This window comes from Zootoca vivipara, chromosome 6, assembly GCF_965207765.1.
Source record: "Zootoca vivipara chromosome 6, rZooViv2.hap1.1, whole genome shotgun sequence".
NCBI classification, from domain to species: domain Eukaryota; kingdom Metazoa; phylum Chordata; class Lepidosauria; order Squamata; family Lacertidae; genus Zootoca; species Zootoca vivipara.
The window spans coordinates 84,409,762-84,430,884 of NC_142589.1; the positions used below are offsets into that span (position 1 = coordinate 84,409,762).

General features: G+C 47.4%; 1 protein-coding gene across 3 annotated transcripts in view; it reads left to right on the forward strand.

Annotated features, from left to right (window-relative positions):
- SHD (Src homology 2 domain containing transforming protein D) overlaps positions 1-21,123 on the forward strand; it is a 38,319-nt gene that overhangs the window by 8,464 nt on the left and 8,732 nt on the right. For 2 of the 3 annotated variants that reach the window (XM_060275430.2, XM_060275429.2), the window contains exons 3-5: positions 7,915-8,044; positions 9,000-9,227; positions 13,556-13,733. In XM_060275430.2, the coding sequence (XP_060131413.2) occupies positions 7,915-8,044; positions 9,000-9,227; positions 13,556-13,733 (536 nt within the window). Of the gene's footprint in view, positions 1-7,914; positions 8,045-8,999; positions 9,228-11,069; positions 11,154-13,555; positions 13,734-21,123 lie in introns of all 3 variants that reach the window. The other variant, XM_088672880.1, reaches the window with a different exon arrangement.

Below are 21,123 nucleotides of genomic sequence, written 5' to 3' on the forward strand. Positions count from 1 at the left end.
CCCTCCATCTTTCCCAACATCAGGGTCTTTTCCAGAAAGTCTTCTCTTCTCATGAGGTGGCCAAAGTATTGGAGCCTCAGCTTCAGGATCTGTCCTTCCAGGGAGCACTCAGGGCTGATTTCCTTCAGAATGGATAGGTTTGATCTTCTTGCAGTCCATGGGACTCTCAAGAGTCTCCTCCAGCACCATAATTCAAACTGTGTGTCACGACATCTTAGTGTGTTGGCTGCAGTGTGTCAGGTGTGTTGCACAAACGCTCCCTGCAGTGTTCCTGGGGCTAGAAAGGGGTTGGTTTAACATCTGGTTTGCTAGTAAAATGGAATTACTGTGTCGTGAAATGATGCACACATCAAAAGTGTGTCAACAACATGAAAAGTTTGGAAAGCTCTTGTGGGGGAAGCTCTCTTGTGGGGGTAGGAGGGGGGTAGGATAATGAACCTCCATCTCAGGAGCTTCGTAGTGGGAGTGAGCACAGAAAAAGAGCTGGGCTGAGCTGGGCTCCAGAGGAGGAGAGGGGTGCAAAGTGTGTGTGGACCTGGTATGGAACCTTCCCCAGAGTCCCAGGTTTTGGCCCTGAAAACTCAGGGTCCTGGATGCTCCTGACCTGGCGATTCGTGTGATCACTGAGGAAAGAAAAGCTGCAACATGGTCCAAAAGAGAGAGGAGTGAGTTTGCAAGGCCTTTTTTGTTCAAGCAGCCCTTCTAAAAAGGCATGGAGTATTCTGTGAATTCTTACTCTAAAGCAGGCACCCCCAAACTGCGGCCCTCCAGATGTTTTGGCCTACAACTCCCATGATCCGTAGCTAACAGGGCCAGTGGTCAGGGAAGATGGGAACTGTAGTCCAAAACATTTGGAGGGCCAAAGTTTGGGGGTGCCTGATCTAAAGCAGGGATGGGGAAACTTGTGGCCTTCCAGAGGTCTGACTTCTACCTTCCAAGTGTTTGGGGGCTGATGGGAATTGGGGCTCAGTCCGCCAACATCTGGAGAGTCTCCATACCTGGTCTGCATCTGCACCACATATTTAAAGCACATGACTCCCCACAAAGGATCCTGGGAACTGTAGTTTACCCCTCCCAGAGCTGCAGTTCCCAGCACCCTTGACAAACCACAGTCCCGGTATTCTTTGGGGAAAACAGGTTGTGGAGGTTTTGGGAAACAACACAAAAGCCTGCTGAACCTGTTTCTTCCCCCCTAGAGACAGGAAGTTGGGTAAGTGCCATAATACCTTACTTTTCCAGTCCTCTAAGGAAGAAAATCAATCTAGCACCTTTAGGCTGTGATCTACTCTTCTCCCTTTGCAAATGGCAGCTCTTATTTTAGAAGCTGTGGTGTAGCAAGGAAATTATTACGGCAGCGTTTAGCTGATTAATTTAACTGGTTCAAAATCTATTGATCAGTTTTTAAAAGGTGCTCCAATGAACCTGGCGGCAGTGTTTGTTTTCTAAAACTTTTTTTTAATTGTCTTTTCTATTTGTAAATAATTTCAATGCAAAGGCAATTCACATAATCCGGCAGCCCCAAAAGCAAACATATCAGAGGAAAGGTGGACTGTAAGAAAAAGAAAATAAAAGAGCCCAATACATTTTGGGGGAAAGGGGGGGGGAGCAAAATCTACAGCAGAGACAGGAAGGTTAAGTCCTTACAAATCCGGGGATGTCGGATGCCTCGCTCATTAGGAAAGGGATCGAAAATAAAACTGCCAATATCGTAATTCTGTTAATACAAATCTGTGCTGCTGCTGCTGCATTTGGAATTCTGTGTCTACAGTTCTGGCATTTACTCCTCAAAAAAGAGATGGCAGAGCTGGAAAAGTTCGGAAAAGGGCGGCCAGAATGATGCAGGGGGCGGAGTGACTCCCCTGTGGGAAGAGGGGGCAACACCGGGGCCTTTTCAGTTTATAAAAGAGGTGAGGAAGCAGGGGCAGAAAGAGGCATACAAAATCATTCAGGACATCATTAAGGTGAATGAAGCGACATTTATCTCCATTTCTTATCCTGCTAGGACCCAGTGGGGTCATGCAGTGAAATTTCAGGGCAAAATGACTTCAGTGCAGAGTTAGACGGTAGAATTCTCTTCCGCAAGATTGGATGGCTTTGAAAGGGGCTTAGGCAAATCCTTGGAGGAGAAAGCTCGCGATGGATATGTAGTACCTCTAGTGCCAGGACGCAGGTGGCGCTGTGGTCTAAACCACTGAGCCTCTTGGGCTTGGTGATCGGAAGGTCGGCGGTTCGAATCCCCGGGATGGGGTGAGCTCCTGTTGCGCTCTGTCCCAGCTCCTGCCAACCTAGCAGTTTAAAAGCACGCCAGTGCGAGTAGATAAATAGGTACTGCTGCGACGGGAAGGTAAACGGCATTTCCGTGCTCTCTGGCACCCGGGCACCAGAAGCGGTTTAGTCCTGCTTGCCACATGACCGGAAAGCTGTCTGTGGACAAACAGCGGCTCCCTTGGCCTGAAACGATAATGAGCGCCGCAACCCCATAGTCGCCTTTGACTGGACTTACCTCTAGTGTCAGAGGCCGCATACATCTCTGAAGACCAGTGGATGGAGATCATGAGTGGAAGGGGGCTGGGGGTGGGAGAAGGGTATCAGCAGCTACTAGCCATAGTGACTGAGCTCTGCCTCCACAGTCAGAAGCAGCAATGCTTCTGAATCCCAGATACGGTACTGGAAACTGCAGGAGGGGAGAGTGTTGCTCCCATGCTTAGGTCCTGCATGAGGACTCTGGTTGGCCCCTGTGAGAACAAGCTGCTGGACTAGTTGGGCCATTGGCCTAATCCAGCAGGCTCTTGTGCTTCTATGTTCTTACCCTAAATGGCCTCGGTCCAGTATACCTGAAGGAGCGTCTCCACCTCCATCGTTCTGCCCGGACACTGAGGTCCAGCGCCGAGGGCCTTCTGGCGGTTCCCTCGTTGCGAGAAGCCAAGTTGCAGGGAACTAGGCAGAGGGCCTTCTCGGTGGTGGCGCCTGCCCTGTGGAATGCCCTCCCAACAGATGTCAAAGAGGAAAACAACTACCAGACTTTTTGAAGGCATCTGAAGGCAGCCCTGTTCAGGGAGGCTTTTAATGTTTAATAGATTACTGTACAGTGGAACCTCGGTTTATGAACACCTCGGTTTACGAATTTTCGGTTTATGAACACCGCGGATCCATCTGGAACGGATTAATTCACTTTCCATTACTTTCAATGGGAAAGTTCGCTTCAGTTTATGAATGCTTCAGTTTATGAACAGACTTCCGGAACCAATTACACCCATGCTTCGGGTTAAGTACGCTTCAGGTTGAGTACTCCGCGGACCCGTCTGGAACAGATTAATCCACTTTCCATTACTTTCAATGGGAAAGTTTGTTTCAGTTTATGAACGCTTCAGTTTAAGTACTCCGCGGACTGCCTGGAACAGATTAATCCACTTTCCATTACTTTGAATGGGAAAGTTTGCTTCAGTTTATGAACGCTTCAGTTTATGAACAGACTTCCGGAACCAATTGTGTTCATAAACCGAGGTACCACTGTACTGTGTTTTATTTTTCTGTTGGAAGCCGCCCAGAGTGGCTGGGGAAACCCAGCCAGATGGGCGGGGTATAAATAATAAATTATTATTATTATATTATATTACTTGACACTCCTGCTATGCTTATGAGTTTCACAAAGGCCATTGACAGAAATGAGGTGCTAGCCTGGATAGGCTCCTCTTATCTCCCTAGGTAGGGTTACTAGACCTCCAGGGATGGCCAGAAGTCTCCGGGTTGACAGGCTCACTCCTAGGTGGCAGGTGGAGGGCCTGAATTTCCAGGTGGATGAGAATGCTTTTTAAAAAAAGGTATCAAGAATCCTAGAATCACAGAGTTGGAAGAGACCACAAGGGCCATCCAGTCCAACCCCCTGCCAAGCAGGAAACACCATCAAAGCATTCCTGACAGATGGCTGTCAAGCCTCCGCTTAAAGACCTCCAAAGGAGGAGACTCCACCACACTCCTTGGCAGCAAATCCCACTGTCGAACAGCTGGAATTTGAAGACTGTGCATGATGCTGCAGCAAACTATAGATTCTTGCATAGACCCTCAGGGGCGTCCCCTTCCCTCCCCTCTCCCTGCTCCTCTCCCAATTAACCTCCATCTCCAAGGCTTAGTGGTTGGAGGGCATGCAGAGGACGAAAAAAATAACTGGGCTGGACTCAAAAGGAAGAGAGTGTTATGGGTGTGCTGCATTCGTGCCCCACACGACATCACCAGGACTCAGGTTTGGACCCTGAAATCTCAGATTCTGGTATGCTTCTAAAATGGAAATGCTATTCTTAGGTTCTTTTAGAAGGCACACTTCATACAGTGGTACCTCGACTTACGAATGACTCGGCAACCGAATTTTTCGACTTGCAAATGGCCGCACGCTTTCAAGTTTCTCGACATCTGAACGGAAACCGCGGCGGTTTTAGATAGGGATTTTTCGACTTACGAATTTTTAGATGGGGTTGCTTCGACTTACGAATTTTCCCGTTTCCAATGCATTCCTATGGGAAATCGCGTTTCCGATGGCGCTTTTCGACTTACGAATTTTTCGACCTACGAAGGTGCCTTCGGAATCGATTAAATTCGTAAGTCGAGGCACCACTGTATATAGAAGGGAGCAAACCAGTGATACTTTAGTGAGCAGGCTAGCATGACTTAAATCATAGGAGCCTACACAACACAAAACACGGTTGCTGTAGGTTGGTTTTATTTTATTTGTTTTTTATCTTATATTTTGGAAACGTACATTCAGGTTTTTTTCCTTTACATTTTTTGGGTGGCCCCAAGAGAGTGGGCCCTAAGCTAGAGCTTGTTTAGTTTCGACCTACGAAGGTGCCTTTGGAATGGATTAAATTCGTAAGTCGAGGCACCACTGTACTTTCCCACTCACATGGGATGGAAGTCCTCTTCCAAGATGCTGCCTGTTGTGACTCGGGTGTGCATTGTTTAAAACTAAAGGTCTCCTTCAGAATAATTGTTTTATTTATGCCATGGTGACCTAAACAATGACTAATTCATTTAACAATCATCGGATGATGACGATTCCTGGCAAATCTCCTTAAGGTCAGTGCGGGACCAAATCTTTGAACCCCTTGCCTGCCTGCCTGCCAAGCTATGTACATATTGCCCCTTGAATATCGCTTTGGGAAATGGCAAAGCTCAGTGGCACAGCATGTGCTTTGCACGCAGAAGGTCCCCTGTTCGATCCCCACCATCTCCAAACCGGGAATGGCCCTGCCTGAATCCCAGGAGAGTCGCTGCCGGTGAGTGTAGACAAGACTGAGCAATGGTCTGACTCAGTATCAGGCAGGATCTAATGTCCATATGTCTGTTCCGGGGCTCTCGCAGGGAGAAGCGGGTGGCAAAGGATAACCCCTGTCCTTTTGCAGTCCAAACATTGCACATCATGCGCTGTGGCTGGCATGCATGGAGGGGATGTTTCCCCTTCTCTCTCCCCCCCCCCGCAATTCTCCCGTCAGTCGAGCACCTTTCCGCACCACTCAATTGGCACGCACGAAAGGGTAGGAACAGGGTAATTGCTTTGAGGAGAGGCTGAGAGCTTATTTCCATACGCCTGTCTCATTTGCTTCCCTGCCGCTTCTCAAAACATTACCTCTCTGCGGGCTGTTTGAGCGCATCTAATGCAGTGGTGGGGACAACAGCAATTAGGGCAAAAGGAGAAGAGTTGCAGGAGGGGGAGAGCGGGAGGGAAGCCCTCCAGGGGGAAGGAGGAGAAGGAGAAGGAGAAGGAGTAACCCTGTTGCTGAAGTCTGCAAAAACTGCTCATCCCAGCAAGGGAGAAATTAGTCATCTATAAAGCCAAACTGTCTGCACTCAAGGACATAAGGACATGAGAAGAGCTGTGTTGGATCAGGCCCAATGAGTGGGGCCATTCTGCTCTCACAGTGGCCAGCCCGTAAGCGGGAGCTGAGCACAACAGCCACTGTCCCTAGTAACTGTGGGGAGATTCTGCCCAATGCCATTTTTGCCACAAGAGTGGGTGTAGGGCAAACAACTCGCCACCAACATAAGAATCATAGAGTTGGAAGAGACCACAAGGGCCATCTAGTCCAACCCCCTGCCGAGCAGGAAACACCATCAAAGCATTCCTGACAGATGGCTGTCAAGCCTCTGCTTAAAGACCTCCAAAGAAGGAGACTCCACCACACTCCTTGGTAGCAAATTCCACTGCCGAACAGCTCTTACTGTCAGGAAGTTCTTCCTAATCTTTAGGTGGAATCTTCTTGTAGTTTGAATCCATTGCTCCGTGTCCGCTTCTCTGGAGCAGCAGAAAACAACCTTTCTCCCTCCTCTATATGACATCCTTTTATATATTTTAACATGGCTATCATATCACCCCTTAACCTTCTCTTCTCCAGGCTAAACATACCCAGCTCCCTAAGCCGTTCCTCATAAGGCATCGTTTCCAGGCCTTTGACCATTTTGGTTGCCCGCTTCTGGACACGTTCCAGCTTGTCAGTATCCTTCTGGAACGTAGGGCGGGCCTGCTGGATCAGGCCAAGGGCCCATCTAGCCCTTACAGTGGCCGACTAGATGGCTTTGGGGAACCCGCAAGCAGGACCCGGGTGCAAGAGCACTCGACGTCGGCCCTGCCTGCCATGAATTTATCCAGTTCTTTTTCAAAGGCACCTAAGATCATGGCCACCGCTGCCTCCTGTGGGAGGGAGTTCCATAGATTAACGGTGCTGCATGAAGAAGTCCTTCCTGATGTCTGTCCTGAATCTTCATACATTCAGCTTCGTTGGGTGTCCATGAGTTCTCGTGTTAGAGAGACAGAACCGCCCTGAGACCTGTGGGTATAGGGCAGTATATAAATTCAATAAATAATAAATAGAATCGTTTATTTATCCACTTTTCCCATGCCATGCCTAATTTTATAAACTTACACTTACCATATATATATATATATATAATATTTTTTATTGATTTTATAACAAATACAAAAAGGAAAAAAGATACAAAATATAAAAAGATAAGAACAAAAGAAAAAAAGAAAAAAAGAGGGGAAAAACATTTCTTTGTCAATATCCAATACAATTCTTAACCAGTCGACTTCCTCCCCCCCCCCTTCCACGGTTCTATTCATAACTAATACAGCACTCTCTAATTCTTAAATCTTTTCCTTTTCTAAATTACCCCTCATGGCTATTGCTCACACATTCCCAATATTGCAATAAATCGTTATACTCTAAAAATCTTAATCTTTATTTTACATTTAAACTTGTTCCCTTCTTATTATTTCTAATTGCTTCTTCAGCCTCTTTGTACTTCCACTTCCCTGATTGCCTATTTTTATTCTTATAATTCTTTTCCATGTAAGTCTATAAACTTACACTTATAGAAGTGTAGAGTTGGAAGGGTCCCGAGGGTCATCTAGTCCAACCCCCTGGAATGCAGGAATCCTAGCTAAAGAATCCCTGGGCCCCCACCCCTGCTTAAAAGCCTCCAATGAAGGCGCATCCACCGCGAGGGAGTCCATTCCACTGTCAAATGGCTCTGAAGTTCTTCCTGGTGTTTAGTTCCTTTCTTGTGATTTGAATCCGTTGCTTCGAGACTTGCCCTCCGGAGCTGCAGAAAACAAGCTTGAGGTGTGTGTAGAAACCAGCCTATGGTACAAAAGCAAGATTTACATTTGTTCCTCCACCCACTTTTTTCACCTGGACCTTCCCCCCCCCCACACACACCAGAGGTTGCCCCTTGGGTTGAAGAAGAGGGGATTGCACTGATTGGCCAGTGCCTGTGAAGTGGCCTCCTATGTCACCTCCCACGTCAGCAGCATTTTGAAAACATTTGCAAACTTTTTTGGGGTGAGGAGGTTACTAGACCCCCCCCCAAAAAAAGGTTGGGAACCTTTGGTCTATGCCATCAATGTTTCCTTCTCCGTAGGCCCCTGGAGAGAGTGAATACTCGGATCCCTTCGACGCCCACCGGGAGCCCAAAGAAGAGGAGGAGGAGGAGGCCGAGTCTGAGAACAACGGCTACATGGAACCTTACGATGCTCAGAAGGTGGTTGCTGGTGAGTCATTTAAGCTGCAGTGCTGTGCCCCCTTTCCTGGAAGGAAGCTCCATTGTGGTCAGTGGGAGTCATCCCCAGGGTTGCCAGAGCTTCAGGGCTGACCTGACGTCTCCAGGTTTGCAGAGGGAGGGGTTTAATTTCCAGGTGGACAAGAGCACCTTTAAGATGATGGTGATGTGTACATGGTGATCGTGCAAGGAGCTTGCAAGCTTCAGCCCAGCAGAAGCCGGCTGCCAACGATCTGGGGCACCTGCCGTCCTCTGTTCTCCCCCTTCTGCTCCATCTCAAGGGCTTAGTGGTGGGAGGAAGTGCAGAGGAAGAAAAAGAACTGGAGGAGAAGTGTCATTGACCGGTTGGACACAGAGGAGTAGTGGGAGAAACCAGCTGGGGTACCCCCAGGGGTTGGTGGTGGTATGAAGATGAGTGGTCAGAGGGAGAAAACTCCAGGAGGTGTCCGAAAGAGGGAACAGGGCTCAGTCAGCATAGAGAGTCTTTGGCAGAGAGAAGTCAGAAGCTGAAGCAAAGTACTCAAACCGAAGTGTACTTAAACCGAAGTATGACTGTATTGGCTTGTTTAGCTGGGATCAAAAAGAAATGTAGCTGCGGGGAATAGTTTTAGGGCTGTGTGCATCCTGACCAAAAATCAATGGACCCATGTTGGTCATGTGCATTCATTTCAGTGGGTCTACTCTGAGCATGATGCAGTTGGAAGTAGAGAATTTTAGATTTGGAAGGGACCACAAGGGTCATCTAGTCCAACCCCCTGAAGCACTGCAGAACTCTTTTGTCCAGTCTTGCTATTATTGGGTTGTAGGCAGAGTAAACCCATTGAAGTGAATGGACCCACATTAGTCATGCTCAACGGGTCTACTCTGAGCATGACTTGGCTGACTACCATTTTTTTTTTTGTGGTTGTTGAATCCTGAGTGTCTCGGCTCTCTGGCCTGCCTTCCAGATTTCCAGCGGAAAAGCGACCGGGATGAGCAACGGGTGAAGAAATCCCGGATCGGGCTGCAGCTGTACGACACCCCCTATGAGGAGAAGGAGCCAGAGGCTGATCCGGAGGGCAGGCCCACCAGCAAGCCCCGAGAGAGCCGGCTGCCCCAGGACGACGAGAGGCCGGCCGATGAATATGACCAGCCATGGGAGTGGAAGAAGAACCATATCTCTCGGGCCTTCGCAGGTGAGAGCATACTCTCCAACCTCCCTCACGTGGAAATAGGGGCATCCCCCCCCCCGCAACTAGCCCCTCTCAAACCCCCCCCCCATTTTCCGTCTCCCTCCTCCGCAGAGCATTTCCTATCAGAAGAATGGTGAGAGCCATTTCACCAACGGGACACAGCACACACACACCCTCCGCCATCCTGAGATGGTGCTTCATCCTGATTTTATTTTTATTCTTTGTAGATTTACAAAAAGAAAAACATTTTGGAAATATATATATATATAATAAGAATAATATTGGAGAAAACTGGGTATTGAAACTTGCTTAACTTAAATCATATATCCCAGTTTCCAGTGGCCCTTTAAAGTACGCTTCACACAGATTATACGCAGTCAGAAGTCGACCTGGCTAAGAAAACACCACCAAGAGCGTAGGGAATTATCTCCCTTATATGAAACCCCTTACTACCTGTACACTTGTCTCCCCAGCTAAGTCCTCCTCAGAGTAGACTCTGACTCCAGGTTTTTGGAGCTCCTCAGCCAATTTTCGCTGTCTTCTGGAAGCATCCCTGAGCCACGAGACAGAGCCAAACTTTTCTGTTTAATCTTCTCTGCGTTTCAGCGCCGTTCCTTGAAATTCTTCCTCGTTCTTTGTCCTCCTTGCTCTTTTATTTTTGCCACCAGCTTCTCCCCACTCCCAAGCCTCCCATTCCTGGGTCTTCTTTCAGGGACAGAAATTTTGGGAGAAAAGGGGGGAAATATGCTTTTTTAAAACCACGCTTTACAAATCAAATGTCACTTTGTTCCTTTTGGAACATAAAATGCATTGTGTATAACTGGGCTTTGCTTTTAAATGATCACATTTGGCGTATAAAAAATGCAGAATTATGAGAAACGTAATTTGCATTCTAAAAGTTTTAAAACTTTTGTTATGAATGGAGCTCCAAATTGCTGAACTGTAAGGAACTTCTTTGGCTTTTGTTTTATTTTGCCAGCTTTAAGAGGAACAGGTTGGGGGGGGGGAACTGAAACAGGATACTCCATCAATATTATAGCTTTAAAAATAACATTATTATTATATATTATAAAAAAAGATTATGTATCCTCCAGTCCTCTGCAGTGTCAAGCAGAAATAAAGCACCTATTTCATTAAAAAGAACTGAGGAAACAGCGGGGGCAAGACTCAGAGAATGGCTGTTGTGAAGGGAGGGGGCTGAGGGGGCAACCGCCCGTCTTCCCTTGTCTGTCCGTCATTAGATCTTTTCTTTTTTATCATGTCTGTTTTGTCTCTTTCCTCCCTTCCTCTTTCTCATCTCGACACACTTCTCTCCCTCCTCTCCATGTTTTCTGCTCCTCTTCCCTCTCATCATGCTTTCTTTTCTCCCCTTTCCACCAAATTTCTCCTCCTGTCTTCATGAATTCCTCTGCTCCATCTTATTCTCTGTTATCATGTTCTCCCATTTCTTCTCATGTTTCCTTGTCCTCTCTCCTCTTCCCTCTTATGCTCCTCTCCCCATAATTTCAATTTCTTCTTCTTCTTCTTCTTCTTCTTCTTCTTCTTCTTCTTCTTCTTCTTCTTCTTCTTCTTCTTCTTCTTCTTCTCCTCCTCCTCCTCCTCCTCCTCCTCTTCCTCCTCCTCCTCCTCTTCCTCCTCCTCCTCCTCCTCCTCCTCCTCCTCCTCCTCTCTTTTTATTCCCTTCCTTTCCTTCTCTCTTCCCACCATCTCTTCTCCACTCCTGACTTGTGCTTCTCCCTTCACATGGCCTCCCTCCCAACATTCTCCCTCCTCTCTCTCTCTCTCTCTCTCTCTCTCTCCTCTCCTCTCCTCTCCTCTCCTCCATGATGCCTTCTCCCATTGCAGTAGACATTAAGGAGAATAAAGTCTTGCCCTGGCCACCTCCAGTAGGACAACTCACGGGCACAGAGGAATCCCTAGATCCAGAAGGTGACCGTCTTTTTTTAACCTCTTACCCACCTCAGCCTCTCTCCCCTGGGTTGGAAAGATCTTTTGTGTTGGTGCTGACCTTGAAAGCCCTAAACGGCCTTGGTCCAGTATACCTGAAGGAGCATCTCCACCCCCATCGTTCTGCCCGGACACTGAGGTCCAGCTCTGAGGGCCTTCTGGCAGTTCCCTCACTGCGAGAAGTGAGGTTACAGGGAACCAGGCAGAGGGCCTTCTCGGTGGTGGCACCCGCCCTGTGGAACGCCCTCCCACCAGATGTCAATCAAATAAACAACTATCTGACTTTTAGCAGACATCTGAAGGCAGCCCTGTTTAGGGAAACTTTTAATGTTTAATAGATTATTGTATTTTAATGTCTGTTGGAAGCCTGCCTTGGCTTTTCTGTATTTGTTTCCTTTTCTCCCTGGACTTTCCTCTTGTTCTTCCTCTTCTGATTCGTCTCTCTTTCATCCCTCTTACCTGCTGCTGTTCCTGTGCTTGCCACATTCATGACAGCTGGTTTGCACATGGATGCGTGGCATGTCCCATGTGCTACTGCCCCCCCACCTGCATTTTCCACATCCTGTCACAAGCCCACCCCAAGATTAAGATTGTGAAGAAGGTTGTATTAATTTAAAAAGAAATATGACCAAAGGATTAAAAACAGTGATAAATTAGGTTTCTTCTTCTTCTATTACAATTTTTATTCTGCCTTTTCCTCAGACTGGGACTCAAGGCAGCTTACACAAAATGACGCAGATAAAATGAAATCGGCACCATTCCAGGTGCCACGCAATCCCTGCTCTGCATTTGTAAGAGCTCCATCGTTGCAGGTGGCAGTCCTTGCCCTTTGGAACTCCCTGCCTCTTGAGGTCAAGCAGGTGCCTTCTAAAAACAAACATGCCTTCCCAGACTCTTAGGAAGTTGACATGGTTTTAATCTGTTTTAGTGCTTTTTAACTTTTGTATTCTTCAAAGTAGGGTTGTAAATTTTTCTCGATCTTTCGTATTATCTTTTGTAAACTGCTTCAATGTGTTTTGTTTTTACAATCAAGCATGGTTATCTTTTTTTTTAAAAAAAATAAACTTTATTGTTTAAAAAGAAATTTATACAGATATAGCATCGATATACGGAATGATTTCCGATTCAACAAATGCATAACAAAAACAAAAATTACAGATATGATGTGTAAGTAATATATAATCAAACGCAAAAAACTTTGTTCGTAACGTGAACGGTTTATGACTGGTATATCTCTTCCTGTTATGTCTTAGATACTTCCAGACCTCCCAATTATACAATATCAAATTCTTTTTATACCACGGGTTGATGTTATAAATTTCCTGTTTCCTTCTCCTTCTTTTTCTGTTCTCCTCTTCTTTCTTTTTCTCAAACGTTACTCTATTTCTGCTAGTCAAGAATTGTTTGGATAGTACATTTTTAGATATTTTTTATAGGCACTCCATTCTTTTGATATTTTTTTGTGATGGTCCTTCTCTTATTGAGTTAGTTGATTTTGCCAGCTGTAAATATTCAAGCATAAGCGAATCAAGCGTGGTTATCAATGCTGTGAAAAAATAAATAAGAAATGCAAACAGCTAAATACATACTGTATAAGAGATCGTCATTGGAAAGTAATTCAAATGGAATAGAATTAAAGCAATATAAAAGCCCTCAGATCGGTTAATATACAGAAAATGAAAACAGTGCCATGGTATTTGAAGGCCTTTCCTTAACAAATACTGCATTGGCTACGGGGAGCCTGAAAGGCTTCACAGCCCAATGAAAGGATTACAGCCTAGATGGCTTTAAAAAAGGAACGGACAAATTCTTTGTGCCTCCGTTGAAAGCCACAGGAGAGGAGAGTGCCATTGTGAAGCTGGACTAGATGGGCCCTTGGCCTGATCCAGCAGCCTCTTCTGATGTTAAGTTGGCATGCTTTTGACCTTGAACTGTCGTTAGGAAATCATTCACACGAAAGAATCGTGGGTAGCACAGGTATCCTGGCATTGGTAAGCTAATCAACACAATGCAGCGTGATTAAAAGAAATCCTTTGTCTGTATTCAACCACCACATCACACTTTCTCCATAACATTTGCTTAATTCCTAGAATTATAGAGTTGGAAGGGACTCTATGAGGGCTGTCTAGCCCAGCTTCCTGCAATGCAGGAATCTTTTGCCCAAGGTGGGGCTCAAACCCACGGCCCTGAGATCAAGAGTCTCATGCTCTGGTCTAGGCAGTGCAATGCATACAGTTCAATGCTTATGTTTTTGCTTAGAAGATTTACTTTATCTGTTTACCACCGGGGGGGGGAGCATTTTTATTTTATTTTATTTTAAAACCATCCATTGGGCAGCAGTTGAACCCCCCCAGTCTAACAGGTCCCTTCCACTCCCCACACAGTGCAGTTTGAGACCCCAGATTGGGAGTGGACGTCCCTCGCCGCTGCCTCTTCCACGCACAAAGAACATTGGCGCCCGCACCTGACGGGGAGCTCCAAGTTTGTCCGGTCACAGAGCCCTGAACACAGCCTTCCTGCTGCGGAGCGCATTGACCCCTCGCTGCCCTTGGAAGACCAGGCGTAAGTGATGGGGTGTGTGTGTGTGCCAGCAAGCCTCGATACCCACGTAAAAATGCATTTGTGGGCCAGCACCAACGTTCCTTCTTTCTCCAAGGAGAGTTGCAGGTAGCAAAGGACTGTGGGACATCTGTGGTGCCTTGGAGGGGAGTTCCAGGTATAAAGGGAAGCAAGGGGGTTGGACTAGATGACCCTTGGGGGCTTCACCCAGCTCTCCACTTCTGTGATTCTATGAGTCATTTACGCTACATAAGGAAGATATTGGCTGTGTATACTGCTTTTTTGTTTAATTTTTAGTTATTGCAATTATTTAAATAGTAGCATATCAAAAACTCATCGGGTTCCTTCCTGCATGTGTGTGTGTACAGGCAACCCCCCCCCCCCATTTAAGCGGGGGTTATGTTCTGAGGTGCGTATATTTGAAATGCCATTGGGGAAGCCTGCAAACACCCTCTTCCACCTCGCCCCGTTACAACCCTTTTGGTGACGTTTTTGGGTCACTTCCAGGTTCTTTGTGATGTGCAAGTGTGCAGTCATGCTCGTATTCAATGTGCATAGATGGGGGATTGCCATACACACATACCTATGTGTGCATGCATGCATGCATGCATGCAAGTAAGTAAGTGTAATACTGCTATCGATAAAAGTGATTTGCAATCATTGTGCCTCAAATTATGCAATGAAAACCATGCGGAAATGTTAAAATCAGAAATTAACAAACTGTGATGGATAGATGCATTCCTAAGTAGACCTTAGAATAGAAACGTTTTCAGCAGGTATTTAAAAGTTGAGATGGAGGCCGCCGGCTGAATCTCTAGTGGCAGTGTGTTCCAGAGGACAGAGCGAATGTAGACTCCCTTGCCAACTCAGGGAACGGCCAACAATGGTCCTGCAGATGAACTCATGATCACAGAATCATAGAACTGCAGAGTTGGAAGGGACCCTGAGGACCATCTAGCCCAACCCCCAGCAATGCAGGAGTATTTTGCCCAATGTGGGGCTCAAACCCATGACCGTAAGATTAAGAATTTTAACAGGGAGAAATGTAAAGTACTACACTTGGGCAAAAAAATTGAAAGGCACAAATACAGGTTGGGTGACATCTGGCTTGAGAGCAGTACATGTGAAAAGGATCTAGGAGTCTTGGTAGACCACAAACTTGACATGAGTCAACAGTGTGATGCAGCAGCTAAAAAAGCCAATGCAATTCTGGGCTGCATCAATAGGAGTGTAGCGTCTAGATCAAGGGAAGTAATAGTACCACTGTATTCTGCTCTGGTCAGACCTCACCTGGAGTACTGTGTCCAGTTCTGGGCACCACAGTTCAAGGAGGATACTGACAAGCTGGAATGTGTCCAGAGGAGGGCAACCAAAATGGTCAAAGGCCTGGAAACGATGCCTTATGAGGAACGGCTTAGGGAGCTGGGTATGTTTAGCCTGGAGAAGAGAAGGTTAAGGGGTGATATGGTAGCCATGTTCAAATATATAAAAGGATGTCATATAGAAGAGGGAGAAAGGTTGTTTTCTGTTGCCCCAGAGAAGCGGACACGGAGCAATGTAGCTAAAGCCTTCAGCCACCACTGAGGAGCTCACAGCATGCCCTCCATAGGTGGGAGGAGCGCGAGCCAAAAGGAGAGCCTTCAGCTATGGGCGCTGCCGTCGCCGCTCGCTCGTTGCAGCCGCTTAGGAGCTCACAGAGCGTCCGCTCCATAGGCGGGAGGGCACTGAGCTCTCCTTTTGACTCGCGCTCCATAGGACCTCCATAGGCGGGAGGAGCGTGAGCGCGCGCCGTGGGAGGGCAGCAGTGGCACGGGGTTTTTGCGCCCCCTCCATTTACGCGCTCTAGGCAACTGCCTAGTTCGCCTAAATGGACACACTGGCACTGAGGAGCTCACAACATGCCCTCCATAGGCAGGAGGCCACTGAGCTCTCCTTTTGGCTTGCGCTCCTCCCGCCTATGGAGGGGACGCAGGGGCGCCAGGAGGTGATTTTGCCTAGGGCGCAAAAAGCCCTAGCACCGGCCCTGCCTGATCCAGGAGGACTCATCTTGGGTTCCACCTTGTGAGTTAGAAGATTGTCTCAAACTGAATCCTCCTCACAGCAGACCCATTGGAATTAATGGACCCAAGTATGTTATCCAAGCAGGATTAATGTCAGAGACAACGCACAGAGCAGGAAACTTTGAATACTCAGAGTACAAATCTACATATGTGTAGGGGATTATCACATAGGGCTAGTAGTGGGAGGTCTTTTCCTATGCTGCTATTGTTCAGCAATGCAGTCAGGCCAATGGACACCCCTGTGCTTTGCAAAGATTATGCAAAGTGGCTTGATTTGCATCCTTCATGCTGTTTCATTTGACCCAAGCCGATTTTGATAAAACAAGCTTTCCCAGAAGGAAAGTTCCCCAGCAAAATCAAGGCACTTATTGGCCTCTACAAGAAGAATATCTGTCCTTGAGGAAGAGAATTACAGGCCAAAAGACTTGGGAAACCTCTTTTGGAATTTCCTCAAGCATCGCCCCAACACATAGCTGCATACATCCTTATGGACTAGGAACTTTATTTTTTAAATTTGTTTTTTTAGGGACTGCAATTAAGTGGCTTTTTGCCGTTCCGACGGAACAGTTTCAAAAGCAGTTTGGGATATTGCATTTGGGGTGGGGGAAGGGGTGTCTGATGCTGCTCAACAAGAGTAAGGCAAAAATAAAATATTCACGCTGGGTTCAGTTAAATCTCTCAGGCACTGCAAAACTAGCTTTGAAGATCAAGGTTGTGTTGCGTAAAAGAAGTCCCTGTCTCCCTTGCACACAATTTCCGTCAGAGTCTGAATGGGACATTATTATCCTCTGAGTGCTATTGACTGGTCATAAAGAATTATCATCATTGCCTTTCTTGTCATGTTTTTTAGATATTGTTGATGTTTTAATTTATTTTAGTCTGGGTAATTTTTCTTGTTAGCCGCTATTGACCAAATTATTGAAAATGTACTGCTCCAGTAAATTGTCCTTTTTACAGCCATGGGAAACTGGAAGGTGGGGCTGAAACCTTCAATCAACCCTCCCCCCCCCACCCAATGTGCCTTAACATTAGGAACACAATGGACCAGTGCAGGCACCCCCAAACTTCAGCCCTCCAGATGTTTGGGACTACAATTCCCATCTTCCCCGACCACTGGTCCTGTTAGCTAGGGATCATGGGAGTTGTAGGCCAAAACATCTGGAGGGCTGCAGTTTGGGGAAGCCTGGACCAGTGCATCTGGCTGTTAACCAGGAGGTTGGTGGTGTGAGCCCACCCAGGGATGGTTGTGGGCAGGATTCCTGTATCGCAGGGGGTTGGACTAGATGGCCCTCTGTGTCCCTTCCAACTCTGCAATTCTATGATTCTATTAGGAGTCTCGTGTCTGTAACCTTCACTAGAAATTACCTGGGTGCCCTTCTTTCATTTTGCTAACTGTCCAGAGATGACGCTTCTCTTGCAATCTCACAAAGAGAGAGAGAGATGCTTGTAGAGGAAGAACACAATCACACTTTTGTTTATTTATTCTATCCAAGTGCCCAACTTGGATAGAAAAGGGATTCTAGTTCTAAGCCAGGCATCCCCAAACTCGGCCCTCCAGATGTTTTGGGACTACAATTCCCATCATCCCCAACCACTGGTCCTGTTAGCTAGGGATGATGGGAGTTGTAGTCCCAAAACATCTGGAGGGCCGAGTTTGGGGGTGCCTGTTCTAAGCTAACTTGCTCCAGAGAAGAACAAGGCAGTCAGGCTGCTTGCTGCTTTGTCCTCAGAGGAGAGAATCAAGGCGACCTCTCATCTTAGAATCATAAGAGTTGGACGGGATCCCAAGGGTCATCCAGTCCAACCCCTGCAATGCATCACACTGCTGCATCACATTGCTGACTCATGTCAAGTTTGTTGTCTACCAAGACTTCTAGATCCTTTTCACATGTACTGCTCTCAAGCCAGGTGTCACCCATCCTGTATTTGTGCCTTTCATTTTTTTGCCCAAGTGTAGTACCTTACATTTCTCTTTGTTAAAATTCATCTTGTTTGCTTTGGCCCAGTTGTCTAATCTGTTAAGGTCATTTTGAAGTGTGATCCTGTCCTCTGGGGTATTAGCCACCCCTCCCAATTTGGTGTCGTCTGCAAACTTGCTCAGGATGCCCTCAAGCCCATCATCCAAGTCATTGATAAAGATTTTGAATAAGACTGGGCCCAAGACAGAACCCTGTGGCACCCCACTAGTCACTACTCTCCAGGATGAAGAGGAGCCATTGATGAGCACCCTTTGGGTTCGGTCAGTCAGCCAGTTACAAATCCACTGAATGGTAGCATTGTCTAGCCCACATTTTACCAGCTTCTTTACAAGAATATCATGGGGCACCTTGTCAAAGGCCTTGCTGAAATCAAGATAGGCTACATCCACAGCGTTCCCTTCATCTACCAGGCTTGTAATTCTGTCAAAAAATGAGATCAGGTTAGTCTGACATGACTTATTTTTCAGAAACCCATGCTGACTTTTAGTGATCACAGAGTTTCTTTCTAGGTGCTCACAGACTTTCTCCTCCTCCATGACTTTGTCCAGTCCTCATTGAAAGCTGTTCCACGGTGGTGCCCATCTGCCTCCTTCGGGGTGGAGTTCCATCATTAAACAATATGCTGTGTGAAGAAGGACTTTGCTCTCTCTGTCCTGAATCTTCCAACATCCCATTTCACTGCATTTATGCAAGTTCTAGCATTAGGTGAAGGGGGGGGGAGGTTTTCTCATACTGTCACCTTAGAGAGAGACGTGTGAGGAGGAGGAGGGAGCTATAAAGAGGATGCAACTCGAGAGTATCAGTCTAGGCATTAAAGAACAGGGAGGTCAGCCCAGAACTTCAGCTGGTGCAGAATTCAGCAGCCACGTTGCTCTCCAGGGCAAGATGGTTGGAGGATAGAGTGCCAGACTGCACTGCTGGTCAATCAGCTTCTAGGCAGGCCCAATTCAAAGTGCTGGTTTGGACCTATGAAGGATCAAGGACCACCTCTCCCCGTATGAACCTACCCAGCCCCACCTGGAGATGCCATTGGGGATTGAGCTGATGTGGCTCTACCACTGAGCTATACTCCTCCCCTTGTTAATAAAGTAAGATTCTAGTCCTCGTGAGCCTGATTTAAAGAGGAAGCTGTATTATGGGAAGGCAGGCCACTGGTCAATATAGCTCAGGACTGTCTACCCACACTTCTACCTGTGTGCCACAGAAAGCGTGGTCCAATTGCTTTCTCCCCTTGCCCTGCTCCTTTCCAAGGGAAAACTGGCTCTTTTGGTGATCAATTGGAACAAATGGCAATCTTTGTTGTTGTTGTTTAGTCGTGTCCGACTCTTCGTGACCCCATGGACCAGAGCACGCCAGGCACTCCTGTCTTCCACTGCCTCCCACAGTTTGGTCAAACTCATGTTCGTAGCTTCGAGAACACTGTCCAACCATCTCGTCCTCTGTCGTCCCCTTCTCCTTGTGCCCTCCATCTTTCCCAACATCAGGGTCTTTTCCAGGGAGTCTTCTCTTCTCATGAGGTGGCCAAAGTATTGGAGCCTCAGCTTCAGGATCTGTCCCTCCAGTGAGCACGCAGGGCTGATTTCCTTCAGAATGGATAGGTCCATTTTGCCTATATAGGAAACCCAAATTGCCTATTGAGCGCTAAAGAGCAGTTTTCCTTGGGATGGCAGGACAAGCCCTGACTTTCTACAGCCCTTCTCCATACCCCTTCCCTCTTTGTGCATTACTCCTTCAAAGATCCTGGTGCTCTTAAAATGTGGCACCCCCTGCTTCTCAAGCTCTGTTCTACTGCATTGTTGTGGCAGCCCCTGCGGCGCAGCGCCCAGTGTGGCTGATCTACAATGGTACCTCTACTTACGAATTTAATGCGTTCCGAACGCACATTCGTAAGTCGGAAAAAGTTGTAAGTCGAATCCCATAGGAATGCATTGGGAGAACAAATTCGTAAGTCGAAGCAACCCTATCTAAAAATTTGTAAGTAGAAAAATTCCTATCTAAACCGCATCCAAGATGGCGGACGGAGCTCCATTCGTAAGTAGAAACATTCGTAAGTAGAGTTATTCGTAAGTAGAGGTACCACTGTACTTTAAAGCTGTCTCTGCTGGACTCTGCGATCATCCTCTGATCATCCTTTGTGTGCCTCCTCCTCGAGAAGTCCAGAGGTGGGGGGCAACACAAGAACGGGCCTTTTCTGCAGTGGCTCCCTGCTTGTGGGATGCTCTACCCAGGGAGGCTTGCCTGGTGCCTTCATTACATATCTTTAGGTACTAGGCAAAAAGCTTCCTCTTCAGCCAGGCCTTGGGTTGATTAACAGCCCATAACCTTGGTGGTGCTGTGGGTTAAACCACAGAGTCTAGGGCTTGTTGATCAGAAGGTCGGCGGTTCGAATCCCCGTGATGGGGTGAGCTCCCGTTGCTCAGTCCCAGCTCCTGCCCACCTAGCAGTTCTAAAGCACATCAAAGTGCAAGTAGATAAATAGGGACCGCTCCGGCGGGAAGGTAAACGGCGTTTCCGTGCGCTGCTCTGGTTCGCCAGAAGCAGCTTTGTCATGCTGGCCACATGACCCGGAAGCTGTCTGCGGACAAACGCTGGCTCCCTCGGCCTATAGAGCGAGAATAGCGCCGCAACCGCAGAGTCGGACACGACTGGACCTGATGGCCAGGGGCCTCTTAGCCTTTACCTAACCTTTTCAACGTGTTTGTGGGGGGAGAGGGAATTATGGGTTTGTGGGGGTGTTTTGCGTTTTCATCTTGTGTGTTTATGTTGTGAACTGCCCTGAGACAGTGGATAAAAGGTGGTATACAAGTTTAATAAAATAATAATGAGGTTGGAGGCAGTCTTGGGGTGGTGGGGTGGTACCCCGTTTTCCCAAACGGGCCATCTGCCGCTGTCTGGAGCCACTGACCAATGGAGGAATCGGGGCCTGCCCAAGATATTTTGGTGAGGACCCGAGGCGAACTGCAAAAGGCTCCCTGCACCAGGGAAACACATGGTGAATGAAGATCTCCATCAGGAACAAGGGGGAATCAGGTCAACCTTACCTGATAGTTAAAGTGGGAGTCAAAGGCTGTGGCGAGTGGAGACCCCAGAGGGCAGCTATTACCTACCTAAAGATGAGAGGAGACCGGCAGTGGCTCTTACCTGCCTGGAGATCACTGTGGGGGTGTTGCTGAAAAGGATCCGGCCTCCAATGGTCCCCATCCAGCAGCAGCAGCAAGCAAAGCATCTGTTGGAAGCTGCCTCCGCTGCCCCTGGGAGTCCTGCTGCCCTAGGCAGTCGCCTCTCATTGCCACATAGGTGAGCCGGCCCCGGAAAGGATGCTCAGAGAAGCAAAGGTAGAGGAAGGGGAGAATC